Source organism: Triticum dicoccoides, chromosome 7B, assembly GCF_002162155.2.
Source record: "Triticum dicoccoides isolate Atlit2015 ecotype Zavitan chromosome 7B, WEW_v2.0, whole genome shotgun sequence".
NCBI lineage: Eukaryota > Viridiplantae > Streptophyta > Magnoliopsida > Poales > Poaceae > Triticum > Triticum dicoccoides.
The window spans coordinates 772,427,917-772,440,796 of NC_041393.1; the positions used below are offsets into that span (position 1 = coordinate 772,427,917).

The window sequence follows — 12,880 nt, forward strand, 5'->3', positions numbered from 1 at the left end:
GGAACTTGCAACCTTGCAAGCATCGGAAGCAGCCATCTAAAAAAAGGGCAACACCATGTATGAGAATCGGCAAGTTGCTCATGCTCGACATTGCCACGATGGAGTTCTCCTCGGTCGACCTCCCGCCTAGACGTGTGTCGTATTATTACTTTTCTCCCGTTGCAACGCACGGGCATTTGTACTAGTTTCTCTTAAGTCCGGAACTTGCAACCTTGCAAGCATCGGAAGCAGCCATCTAAAAAAAGGGCAACACCATGTATGAGAATCGGCAAGTTGCTCATGCTCGACATTGCCACGATGGAGTTCTCCTCGGTCGACCTCCCGCCTAGACGTGTGTCGTATTATTACTTTTCTCCCGTTGCAACGCACGGGCATTTGTACTAGTTTCTCTTAAGTCCGGAACTTGCAACCTTGCAAGCATCGGAAGCAGCCATCTAAAAAAAAGGCAACACCATGTATGAGAATCGGCAAGTTGCTCATGCTCGACATTGCCACGATGGAGTTCTCCTCGGTCGACCTCCCGCCTAGTCCCTGGAGCAATTCCCAGATGGCCTTTGTGGAGGCAAGGCAAGGGAGGATTGGGTTGTTTGCTCTCAGCCACAATCGCCTCTTGTATTCCATTTCGGGGACCCCCCAAGGCTGTGGCTACATGTTGTTGACTCGAGTGTCCTCAAAGCTCGATCACCCTGTTGGTTGATTTGGCCATGTCCTGGGATCCTTTCATGTCCTCAAAGCCCACATGCATGCCACATGTTGGTTGATTTGGCATATTAGATGGGTAGATGGGTCGTCCACCGGCCGACCTGACCTGCCTCGTATATATTAGAGATGGGTGCTGCAGACTGTTAATTTGCATGTTTCCTTCCATGTAGTCTCTCTTGTTTGTTGCTGTTATTTGGCCATTTTGTAAATTGGTAGCAGCGCCAAGTCCTGCCTCATGCAGATGATGGGGATCCTGAGCTCAGTTATTGCAGCAACACAAGAAATATTATGCCAAACATAATGACCTAAGAAAGTGAGCATGTACTGACCTCAGTCCAGTAACACAAGAACTATCACCAGGCTGCTCCTGCTGATCAGTGGAGGTCTAGCATGCCCCCATATGGTTTTCATTGCTCTGCCAAAAATAGTTCAGCCCTAAATCTGACTTAACCATGCATGGCCTATTATCAGATGGCAGCAGACTATGAGACAAACTTCTTTTCCTTTCTAGTATAAATACTTATTATTACTAAAAATAACTGCACATACATATATGCATTTGTCACTATACAACCTCGGCGAATGGAGAATCGAATTAAGGTTACAAGATACTGTGTCTGTCAGCCACTGGTAGTATACAGGTGCTTGCTCGGTTTCTCCGTGTATTAGCGCGACGCCGTTCCCACTTGTTCTTCCAGCTCTCGAGGGCGGGGTGGTGTGTGTTAGTCAGCAAAATGCCTAGAAGGCTATATATAACTAACTGTTTTCGCTATGAGGCCCACATGATCTCGACTCCAACCGCCATGATGAATGTGGACGCATCCACCCATGTATGGTGGGCCTTGTATCTTCATGTCAGATGTTTCTTCCAGAGTAATCAGGCGTCAAAAGGATCCATCCACTCGTCATCTTCCCTTACGGCTTTTTCCCACCGTTCTTTGAACTTTTCCAGCTCCGCCGACGACTGTCTTCTAATCTGATGGTTGAAATAAGAGGAGTGCAATTGACGTTAGAAGATATGTAGGAGAAACATATTGATTTAGGTTTAGAGGGAAGAGAACATAGGTTATACTCACGTGTGTCCGCAAATCCAAAGATCTTCGAGGTAACTGTACCAAGAAAGGAAATTGTTGATCAGATGATAATACTGGCGTTAGTTATCTAGCAGGCATAGAGCAATCAAGGCTAGAAGGATGGCCATCGAGTTAGATATCTTAACTGATACCCCATTACCATATTAAAAGATTCAATATGTGTGTTCGTTAGTTGCAATTTAGATTTTGTAACCTTAGAGATGAATCCGGAAACAAGAGACATTTTCTCTCTCTGTAATTTCATTTCACATCACATTGTCACCAAAAGTATATACGGCATTTTACGAAAAATATGACAACAAACAGACCTTGCTGGTATCTGATGGTCCTCCTAATGATGGTATCCCTTGATGGACGACATACTCACTGTCAATTACACCGACCTTCTCAGCTCGATCACCCTGAAATCACGTAGCACTGCATGCATCAGAATTTTCCAACAAACTCATGTGTATTAGAGCATTCATCTTGATCTGACAGATGATAGTTGAAACACCAGAAAGAATTAAGCTGCAAAGTGACAGAAGAACACACCGCAATAAATATAATGGAACAAAATAAGACAGAAGTCATTAGTACTATCAGAAAGAGGACTAAGAGCCATATTGTACTTGTTTGCCCATAAATTTGATCCTTATCTTAGGATATGAATAGCTAAATTTGATCCACAGGTGCCAAACGCTGAAAACAGAGTAATCTTCCTAGAGCATACTAACAAGTTAAGTCATTAGTACTATTAGCTAGAGTACTAAAAGCCATATTGTAATATTTAGCCCATAAATTTGATCCTTATGTTAGGATATGTATAGCTAAATTTGATCCACAGGTGGCAAACACTGAAAACAGAGTAATATTCCTAGAGCATACTAACAAGTTACACATTTATAATTAAAAATATCCAGCTCATCGAAGGAAGTGACATATAGCACGGCACACTTGAAATGTGAAAAAAAAAGGGAAGTAAAATAGGTTGTAAAGCTTGAATGTGAGCAAAGCAAACCGCCATGGGATTTGAGCAATCTTAAGTACCTGAGCACAATAACCAAGCTTCATGTCAAGGCCCCATCCATGAATCAAGTCATTCTGCAAGTTCGAGACATTAAAACTGGATGTGCTACGAAGAGTTATGACCCTCCAGTCACACTTAGTAGATCAGACGATATGATGGATTATCGAGTAGGTTAGATGATCAGAATTCGTACCTGTATTAGATGCCATACGCATTTCCAGGCAGCACGAGAAAAAACTGGTGCCATGCCCTCAACCCACCTATCAAAGAATGCTGAGTTACAATACTAGTACTAGTAATCAATCGAGCTAGTTTATGAGAACGAGATCAGCAGAATTTGCTCAACAATCAATCAGTTGGATGGTGTAACTTTATTTTGCTGATCACACGAAAAAATGTTATAGAACAAGGCAGCATTTTGATTTTTGGCTCTACAATAGCTGATAAAACAACATAAATTGGTTCAAAGAATATGACCGTAACTCTGTGATGTAACTGTCTTTTCCAATCACAGAATAATAAAATATAGCACAATTTAATACTCTTTGTCATTGGGCATGCTAAACAAGAGGTCTAGAGAACAAACTACGATGGCAAAGTATAATTTAGAATAGCCACAAAAATTACTATGCAATGCCAAAGCTTCAATTTGTACCCTGTGCATGGAGGTCCTTTACTATCATCAGAACAGTTCATGCTTGAACGATTGTCATATACTCTCCTGCAGAAGAGATGAAGAATTAAATATGTCAACAAATGCACAGAAAAAATTATTAGGAAAAGAATTCATATTCTGAGGTGTGAGAATTAGAAAGGCACAAGCACCTATGCACTTTTGTCATCTTGTTGCGGATTGTGATGCGGTGGTGAATATCTGTTGATAGATCAGGATCCAATGCGGGTTGTGTGATTTCTAAGCCTTCGGACACCATTATATCAATATACCTAGACAGGCAACATGAAAAATGAAAAGGCATTTTTCTACAGAAAATGCAACATGGCAGGATATATATTCTCAAAAGCAACGATAACCAAAGCAAGTCAATATCTCCTCCAAGTATATTGCCAATAAAAAAAATCATCCCAGTAGGAGTTTCAAGCTGAATGCATACTCCCAAAATAAGTGGAACAACAATTATATCTCGCAAACAAGATTTTACAGCTAGAACAAAAGAAACTGAACCATTGTCTAAATGACTGTTTCATAACTACTCAGGCCATCACAAAAATCAACATTTGCGAACTAAAAATAGACGATTTCAGCATAATGAAACGATATGGCGTGTCTCATACCTCTTCGGATCAAAGTTCTCCACACCAAGGTCTTCATCCCACAAAAAGATGAAATCGTAGATAGCCACAACACTAGGATGCAGAAAACGCTTGGCAAACCACCTGCATAGGAACATACGCTCATTCCAAATGTGGGTGATACATAACGAGGTAAAAGAGACAGCAAAGTATCTGCGCGGCTGGGGCTTACCATTTAGTTTGGTTGGGCGCAACTATGTGTATGGCCTTATCGCTCCACTCGAGGCTACGCCACCCATCCACGTTCCCGTCATAATGGAACAGCATGACTGTGTAGCTCTCATTCAGAAACTAATAAAACAATTAAAGCATAGTAGGGCGAGCATCGAATCAGAACAGACAAAACCTTCCCTTTCAAAACGAGAAAAGCAGTTGGCGTTAAAGGAGACGGACTCGAGAAGAAGAAGACGGACCTTACGAGCCATTACGTCCACATTCTGCATCTGCGAGATCCCGACCGCCATCGCCAGGAGAGCTTTGTGTCTATCATTCTTATTCTGCAGGCAAGGGTGAGCAGTGGTACGCACATATTAGAAACAGAATGGGCCAATGAGTCGGTCGCCTGCTAGGAGCTTGCAACTAGAATTGCGGATCCTAGAGGTTTGCGAATTATGATGCCGCTAAAGCAGCCGTCGAAGACAGGGACAAAACAGACAGGTGAACTGAGCTGAATTGAACTGACAGGACCAGCCGCAACACCATACATGAACTACACTTGGAGCAGAGGTGAGTGAGAGGCAGTACTCTACGGGGGCAGTTTGATCCATCCACTCAGCATGGTTCACTTGCAGCTAGTAAGTAAATAAACCAACTGATAATGAGTCGCAGTAACTGTAAGGAAACGATCCAGAGCAGAGTCGAGCTCAATTAACCGGTTTGCTACGCTAAAAGCTCAGATTGGCGTTGCCTTGAGGCAACCCCAAGGTTTGCGGCAAGGGGGCAGTTTCATTCATCCATTTGGTGTGGTTCAGTTTCAGATAAGAAACCCAGCCAATTCTAGGAAGCAACTGTAAGACGAGTAAGAGGACACTTTGATCCATTCATTTAGCATGGTTCACTTGCAGGCAGGTAAATGAACCGACCGATAACGAGTCGCGGTAGCTGTAAGCACAGGAGCCATGGTGTGGGCGGACTTAATTAACCGGTTCGGCACGCAAAATGCTCGAAACCGTCGCCGCGTTAAGAGACTAGTATCTGTTACGTACTAAGGAACAGTTTCATTCATTCGTTCATCCATTCAGCGTGGTTCAGTCTCAGCCAGGAGCCCCAACCAATTTTGTTGATGACAGCAACTGTAAAAAGAGTAATAGTGACAGTGACAGTACAGGGGGGACGCCGGAGGAGGGGGAGGAGGAGCGGACCTTGGGGATGGCGCGGCTGGCGGCGGGGTCCCAGAGCGGGCGGAGGAACATGTCGGAGCTGGTGTGGACGATCCCGCGCGGCAGGCCCTCGGCGCCGGTCCGGCGGTTCCAGTTCCAGCGGGCCGCCGCCTTGCCGCCGTCCCCCTCCCTGCGCCGCTGCTGCGTGGCGGTGGCCGCGGCGTAGTCGGACCTCCCGAGATCCACCTGGCGGAGGAACGCAGACCGGGGCTTGAGTGTCAGTCAGTGAGCGATTCATTCAGGGCAGGGCAGCTAAAAATGGAAGGGGAAGGTGGTGCCTTGAGGTGGTGGTGGTGGATCTGGAGCGAGGTGATGACGATGAGCGCGACGAAGGCGGCCAGGTAGCCGCAGCCGCAGGGGCCGGCCCGGCGCGGCGGGATGGGCGGGTACTTCATCCCCGGCGCCGCCGGCCGTCTGTTGGCCCCTCCGCCCCCGCCGAGGGAGGGGAAGGCCGGGGCGCGCCGCGGAGGAGGAGGAGGAGAGGAGGGCGTCGGCGCTCCTCGCCGGAGCGGGGTGGGGGTGCTGGGGAAGGAGGAAGGTTCTGGAGGGTTCTAGAAGGAGGCTAATGTAATGGCCCATTCATTTCATTATCCCGAAATGGGCCTTAAACAAATGGCGTCCTCGTACGCACGCCCGTCGCTTTTCGGTCGGCCTCCCATCCCACTGCTGATGGGGTCGGAATGGGATCGGGTGCTGTCACGCCTCGTCGTAACGTAGTGTCCGGTTTTGTCTTGGTTGGTGATTGATTGATAAACAAAAAAAGAGAATGGAAAAGTAGGAAATCTACATGGTTATACCGTTGAGGTCCTTTGTCTAGTCGAGTAGGCGAAGGATGGAGCATTGATTTCATTATTAATAACTTTGTTAATAAGGCCAGATGGAGCATTGATTTTGGGCACTGCTGGTGGAAAGAAAACAAAAAACAAGCCAAAAGATGATGATGATGATGTCGGCATACTGCGTGTCCACATGGGTGGTTGCATTTACCTAGATATATTTTATTTTAATCTATTTGGCATTTTTTTTATTTTTGGATAGGTATCAACATGGCAATCCTGGCAAGCACAAGACCTGGGTGGGTGGATGGGATGTGTGTGCATGAAGAGAGGATGATATTGGGAGACTAGGGCTGGGTGGGATGAATCATCCATCATACAGTAGCTACCGACAAGCCACTCGTCTCGTGTCAAGCCGTGAGCCGTCGACGTTGCTCTTTCCCTCCATCTCTCTCTCTCGGCTAGTTGGGGGCAGTTGGGCTCGTGCTCAAGATGTATACTCAGAATGGAATAGTTTGGACACCCCTACACCAATCAGTCGGTGTAGGGAGTAGACAGCCAACCAATCGCCTATCCCATCCCATCACATGCAATGCACCGCATCTTACTCGCCATCTTTCTACCAACCAAACTCTACATCCTTAGTGTACCAACAACACGGGGCTCCCTGTACCTGTCCACCACAACCCCACTACGGTCACATAGTGCCGCAGGATTGCGACGGCGAGAGACGCTGGTCTGATCTTACTTGGCCGCCAGGGCGTCTTCTACGGCGTCGAGCTGGTCGGGGTGGATCGTGACGTCCACCCTCTCCAGCCTCTGCTTCTTACCAGCAGCAACAGCGGCACGGGGAAAGGAAAGAAAAGAAAAAAGAGGCAAAAACGTCAGAACCTCAACTAGCAAGTACATACTGACTGTCAGGCAAGCAATGGGGTTCGATAACAGGCGATGAGGGAGGGAACTCCACTGCTAATGGGCTCACCCTTTTACTTTTTAGGCCTGATGATGATGATGTTGATGTCGACGGTTTATCTTGCGCTCCCACCAGCACGTACCTGTGATTAAAGCGAGAGTGCGCGTGCATGCGTGCGGCGTCTGACTTTTTATGGTTTTCATTTCAAAAAGCTAAGCGGGGATTGATTGCATGATAAGGGTTGGGTTAGGGAGGCATGCGCATACCTGTGGCTCGACAAGTACATCGCACTGGCAAAGGCAACTCTTTCTTCCTTCTGTTCAAGAACCTACAGAGGAGTAAACAGCAAACTGACGATTATCAGCAACGACTAGCAAACCCACACAGGGAGCACTTTGTTGATTATCAACAACTTGATCAACAGCACTATGCTTTCTCGGACACGGAGAGCACTTTACATCACCTGGTATAATGGCATTTCTGCCTGCTTCTCAGGCTCCTTCCTCCATGGCTTCCGGAGGTCGATAACATCTGGTGTTTCCACACCAGCTGGAGTACTGCTGCCACAGCCAAAAGGCCAAGTGAATCCCAAGTGTCTGCTGCAATATATAATTGAAAAGAAAATTTTAATATGGTAACTGACAACAGAAGAACACAAGTACATATAATTACCTTGAGATGGTGTAACCAGACCAAAAGCCTTCTACTATTTCCCCATCTTCCAGTTCCTCCTCCTTTTCCTCTTGCCGGATGCCTTCTACTATTTCCCCCTCTTCCAGTGCCTCCGCCTCCTCCTCTCCCGCTTGCCGGATGCCTTCTACTATTTCCCCCTCCTCCAGTTCCTCCTCCTCCTCTTCCTCCTGCCGAATGACTTCTACAATTTCCCCATCTTCCAGTTCCTCCTCCTCTTCTTCCTCTTGCCGAATGCCTTCCACTATTTCCCCGTCTTCCAGTTCCTCCTCCTCTTCTTGCCGAACACCTTGTACTATTTCCCCATCTTCCAGCTCCGCCTCTTCCGCTTTCCGAGTAGCTTCTTCTATTTCACCATCTTCCAGTTCCTCCTCCTCCAGCCCTTCCAGAGTGCCTTCTTCTATTCCCCCCTCTTCCAGTTCCTCCTCCTCCTCCTCTTCTAGAATGCTTTTTTCTATTCCCCCATCTTCCAGTACCTCATCCTCTTCTTCCTCTTCTAGAATGCCTTTTTCTATTTTCCCATCTTCCAATTCCTCCTCTTCCTCTTCTAGAATGCCCTTCTCTATTTTCCCATCTTCCAATTCCTCCTCTTCCTCTTCTTCTTCGTCCAGTTCTCCCCAGTTTTTGCTGCGACCAATAGGTCCTCCCTACATAATTGCATAAAAGAAATGTTAGTTCTGCTCACTACTAACTTCATTTACAAGGTTTATCGTGCTGAATCCAAAAACATTTTCGTATACTGGGTTGGCTGCCTAGGCTGTTGGCAACAAACAATAGTGGGTTTCCAAAGGAAACATATGAGTAATTTTTTTTTCAAAAAGGTATGAGTAATTAGATAGTGCCAAAAGGAACTTTTAAATAGATAAGTTACCTCGTCAGTTGGAGGCTTTCCTAACTCCCCAGGTCCATCACCAAAATTGCTGCCTGGTGATGACGGTGTACCTTGTGCTCCAACCAGCACGTACCTGCAAAGTGAGCACGTGCGGCGTGAGACTTCTCTGATTAACAAACTAGACGGGACTCGGGGAAGGATTACTCGGTAGGTTTGGCCAGGGAAACATATGCGTGGCTCGATGCGAACACCGCCCTATGGGTGATCCTTACTTCTTTCTGTTCAAGAACCTTCAGAGGGAAGAAACAACATGTTAGATGATTAACAGCGACGAATAGCCAAGCCAAGTAGTGGTTAATTATCAAAAATATGATGATTAATGCCACTTTGCTTTCTCGGACACAGAGAGCAGCAATTTACTTACCTGGTATAATGGCCTTTCTGCCTGGTTATCTGACTCCTTCCTCAACTTCTGAATGTCAATAACATCAGGTGCTTCCACACCAGCCGGAGTACTGTTACAGCAACAAGGACAATTAGACACTAGGTGTCTACTGCACTATCTAATTCTAATAAAAAAAACTGGTAACTAACGATTACAATAACTGGCAACAAGAGAACAGAAGCAGAGAATTACCTTGAGATGGTGTCAATAGACCGAATACCTTCTTCTATTTCCTCATGAATAATTAGTTCCTCCTCTTTTTCTTCCTCTTCATCCTCGTCTTCGTCCAAATCTCCCCAGTGTTTGCTGCGATCGAGAGGTTCTTCCTAGATAACCGCAGAAAACAAATGTTAGTTCTGCCCACGAAAACCACAATACACTGCAACTAACTTTATTTGCAATTGCCTTGCTGCAGGAATCCAAAAAACTTTTACATATACTGGGATATGATGCAAAGAAACAATAGCAGGTTTAGAAAGAAAGTGTACGAGTAATTAAATGGTGTGAAATGAAAAATTTTCAGATAGGGTACCTCATCAGGTCCATCACCCAAACTGTCTCCAGGAGAGATTGAGGCATTAAAACCTGGGATCTTCAGATGAGGATAAGAGGGTGGAGGACCAAAGAACTGGCAAAAAATGAATCGGGGTCAACTGGCTAATGATGAAAGCACTGTCGGTAAGAAAACCAGACAAACATAGGTTAGAAAATACATACCTGCATCCTGGTAACCCATGGGGGCGGGGCACCATCAGGCATACCAAGAGCTTTTTTAAGCTCCTGGGACAGCATACCTGGTTTCATTACCTTAAGCTTCGGCTGTCGAATGTGCAAGTAGAACTTAGCATCAGAACCATATATGGACTCATGGATGATGTCTGCTGTTTTTTGCTGTGTAAATATTGAAGATTACGTACCTCATACTCTTTCCCTTCATAATACAGATCACCATAACCAGTCAATGTGGGTTTTGTTTGATATTTGAAGAATGCATCATGCAAAACCTGTGGAGAACAACACATTATTAGCCTTGAATGACACCATGGTACAAACTGACAACTGGGCAGATCTAATATACTAAAGTTGCATCAATACGATAATTCATCTTTGAGTCTGGGCTCATCTGCTTATTAGTTGTGTAAGTTCCCACAACAATAGAATGGCACTCAGGGAGTAACTCTTATGGGTTCATGGAGGATTTAGGTTTGCATCAAAAAGAGGGCCTCAAATACAAACACGGCAAGAAAACTAGAGAAGGCACCGAACAGTAGCAATACATGTACTCATGGTTGTATGGAAGAAAACAGAGGAAACGAAACCCACAAACTGCTTCATATTTGCAGCTTGCGCAACATAACTAAACTACTATGATATGCAGGTGGAGATGTCGACCTCATAATCCATATCCATATTCCCCCTCTTGGGCTGCATACGGTTGTGCTGCTTCTGTTTGAATGTCTTTTTGTTCTCCTTCTGAAAGTATGCCTGCATAAACGTTTAGAAAATCAATTGGGCTTTCCTTTTTTGTGCAGGCAAATTTCCTAAATTTATTAGCTTGCCAAAGGACTGTGCCAACATGCAACATTTCCCCTGATAGAACAGACACTGACACTAGCTTACAAATATAACACTGGATTTACCAGCCAATCAGCCAATAAACCTGAATAGTAGCTTCACTGAAACCAACACAAACACTCCATGTATGTTCCTCAACTCGAAGAAAGTAAGTTACCTGTCTTATTTTTTCAATTCCAGTTGCAGCAATGAAGTCAGGAAGCTGGAACGGTTGTTTTTGCAAACCCCTCTTTCCCTGAGACAGGAACATAATGCATGAACCCAAAAATATGAACAGAGAAATAGGTAAATATGGCAGTCCTTGATGCTATTGAGTTTAGAATTTTGTAGTCTCAAGAAAAAGATAACAGTTCAAAAAGTATGATTCTGATTCTAATGCACCGAATATCAAAAGCCATGGACTCTAGTTGGACTCTAATCTGTACAGCAGAAGAGGCATCAAATGAATGCATACAAGATTCAACTATCCTATATACCCCCACCAGAAAAAAAACACTATCCTGTATACACTACAGAAACCATTCAAGTAGTACAACACCATTTCCAGCCTCCTCGATTGTTACAACAGTCCCTGCAAGAATTACAAATCCATATAAGAAGGATGAAACATGTTGGACATTATGGGCATGTTTGGTTTGTTGCCCCAGATAGCCAAAGCCACAATTTTGGTAAAGCATAATCAAGACGTCTCCAAAATGCCAGTAAGGTTGAGATTATTGGACTGCAGCCAACGACAACTTCTCTAGTTGTTGCTGTGCCACATGGATCCCACATTTCATATAGTACTCATCAAAACATGGTTAATGTAGGCCTTGGTTTACTGATTAAAGCACAAGAGATATTAGCTGTCCAAACGGGTCACAAATTGGATTGGCATTTCAGAAGAATAATGTTTGAAGCCCGTTACTCAGATAAATATCTATTTAGTACAGCCAACTATCTCTAGCCATGTCAGCCAAAGGGGATCTCAAATAAATAACTAGTTGGTATAGCCAACTATCACTAGCCATGTCAGCAAAAAAGGCACAACCAGCAGGCGTGCCAATGAGTTGAGCTTCCCTACTATGCACAAACAAAAGCCTTGGTACTACAAATTTAGTACTACTATTGGAATTAGGCCAAGCAACCAAATCTTAGGGACACTACAAATTTATGGTAGGATAAAACAGGGCAACCAAGCCTCCCCATGGCACCTGCTCCCTGGCTGACTTGGAAGAAAATGCAGCTATCTTCTGCATACCAACTTCAACTTACCGAGTAACCAATTTCACAAAACATGGGTATCATACTAACAAAACTAGATGTTTGAAAACTGACAAACCTGCAAGTACTTTCGTTTCTGGCACCAGTGTCTCGGAACAGGCACGGTGTTCCTGCAGGACTTGAGACATACGAGCAACTTCGGATCAGGGGCATTACCATCCCAGACCTGGAAAGGGAAACAAACAGCAAAGCACATGTGAGATGAAGAGCGCATTCATGTAAACATACCACAGCTAGCCAAACAGCATCAGCATGTCAACAAACATGGTACGCACAACAGGTAAACATTCGACGAATCGTCGACATTGCGGTTACACGAGAGCGATCGAAAGAGGGGAAGCACCTCAACAACATCAGGCCTGCTGCACATCTGCCTCAGCTCTGAAATCTTCACCCTCCGCAGCTGCTTCCTCTGCTTCTTCGACAGGACAGCTGCTTCCTCCTCCTTCTTTGGGGCCTCCTGCTCAGCAGCAGCAGCAGCATCTGGCCCCTTGTTCACCGCGGCATCCGCATCGCCTTCCCTCTCATTCTCCTCGCCCTACCAGCGACAACAAAATTCCGCTCGCTTCAGTCCCAATTCCAGTTCAACCGGAAATCACATTTGATGTCACCGGGCACCAAACCCTCGCCGAAACCCCGCGAAAAACCCTACCAAATTCCCCCGAAATGGGCAGCAATGGAGGAGGAAGGCGCGGATACCTCGGCCGGGGGAAAGGAGGGCCCGGAGACCTCGGCGGGCGCGGCGGCGGCGGGGCCCGTGAGGCCGAATTTCTCGAAGACGGCCGCGAAGGCGCCGAGGAGGAGGGGGTCGTCGGCGCCGAGGCCGGGCTTCTCCGGCACGTAATCCACCTCCACCTGCAATAGAGCATGGAGTTAGACGCCGTCCGAGCG

The 12,880-nt window shown here is 45.7% G+C and overlaps 1 protein-coding gene across 3 annotated transcripts; it reads right to left on the reverse strand.

The window, feature by feature from the left end:
• Positions 1 to 1,084: 1,084 nt before the first annotated feature.
• On the reverse strand, positions 1,085 to 12,480 carry LOC119336284. 3 transcript variants are annotated; one of them, XM_037608278.1, is made up of 25 exons: positions 12,333 to 12,480; positions 12,048 to 12,155; positions 10,884 to 10,961; positions 10,544 to 10,636; positions 10,069 to 10,155; positions 9,869 to 9,970; positions 9,684 to 9,779; positions 9,344 to 9,477; positions 9,131 to 9,221; positions 8,911 to 8,996; positions 8,746 to 8,839; positions 7,857 to 8,521; positions 7,648 to 7,741; positions 7,451 to 7,512; positions 7,254 to 7,326; positions 4,530 to 4,613; positions 4,289 to 4,407; positions 4,099 to 4,200; positions 3,631 to 3,750; positions 3,461 to 3,526; positions 2,999 to 3,065; positions 2,826 to 2,879; positions 2,105 to 2,197; positions 1,779 to 1,811; positions 1,085 to 1,678 (listed from the first exon to the last, which is right to left on the reverse strand). In XM_037608278.1, the coding sequence occupies exons 1-25, from the start codon at positions 12,357 to 12,359 to the stop codon at positions 1,580 to 1,582; spliced, it is 2,727 nt and encodes a 908-aa protein (XP_037464175.1). In that variant the 5' UTR covers positions 12,360 to 12,480; the 3' UTR covers positions 1,085 to 1,579. The 3 variants fall into 3 exon arrangements, with proteins under 3 accessions (XP_037464175.1, XP_037464174.1, XP_037464176.1); XM_037608277.1 differs by having other exon boundaries at positions 7,648 to 7,780; XM_037608279.1 differs by lacking the exon at positions 12,333 to 12,480 and having other exon boundaries at positions 1,188 to 1,678; positions 7,648 to 7,783; positions 10,884 to 11,297.
• Between the last annotated feature and the right edge of the window lie 400 nt (positions 12,481 to 12,880).

What these genes read in the sequence shown, in the direction of transcription:
- LOC119336284 (XM_037608277.1), bottom strand. Translation starts at nt 12,359, where the DNA reads ATGTGCAGCAGGCCTGATGTTGTTGAG. An exon ending in TCTGGTTACACCATCTCAAG is followed by an intron (nt 7,781 to 7,856) that starts GTAATTATATGT and finishes ATATTGCAGCAG; the next exon opens with ACACTTGGGATTCACTTGGC. An exon ending in GACCATCAGATACCAGCAAG is followed by an intron (nt 1,812 to 2,104) that starts GTCTGTTTGTTG and finishes TTCTTGGTACAG; the next exon opens with TTACCTCGAAGATCTTTGGA.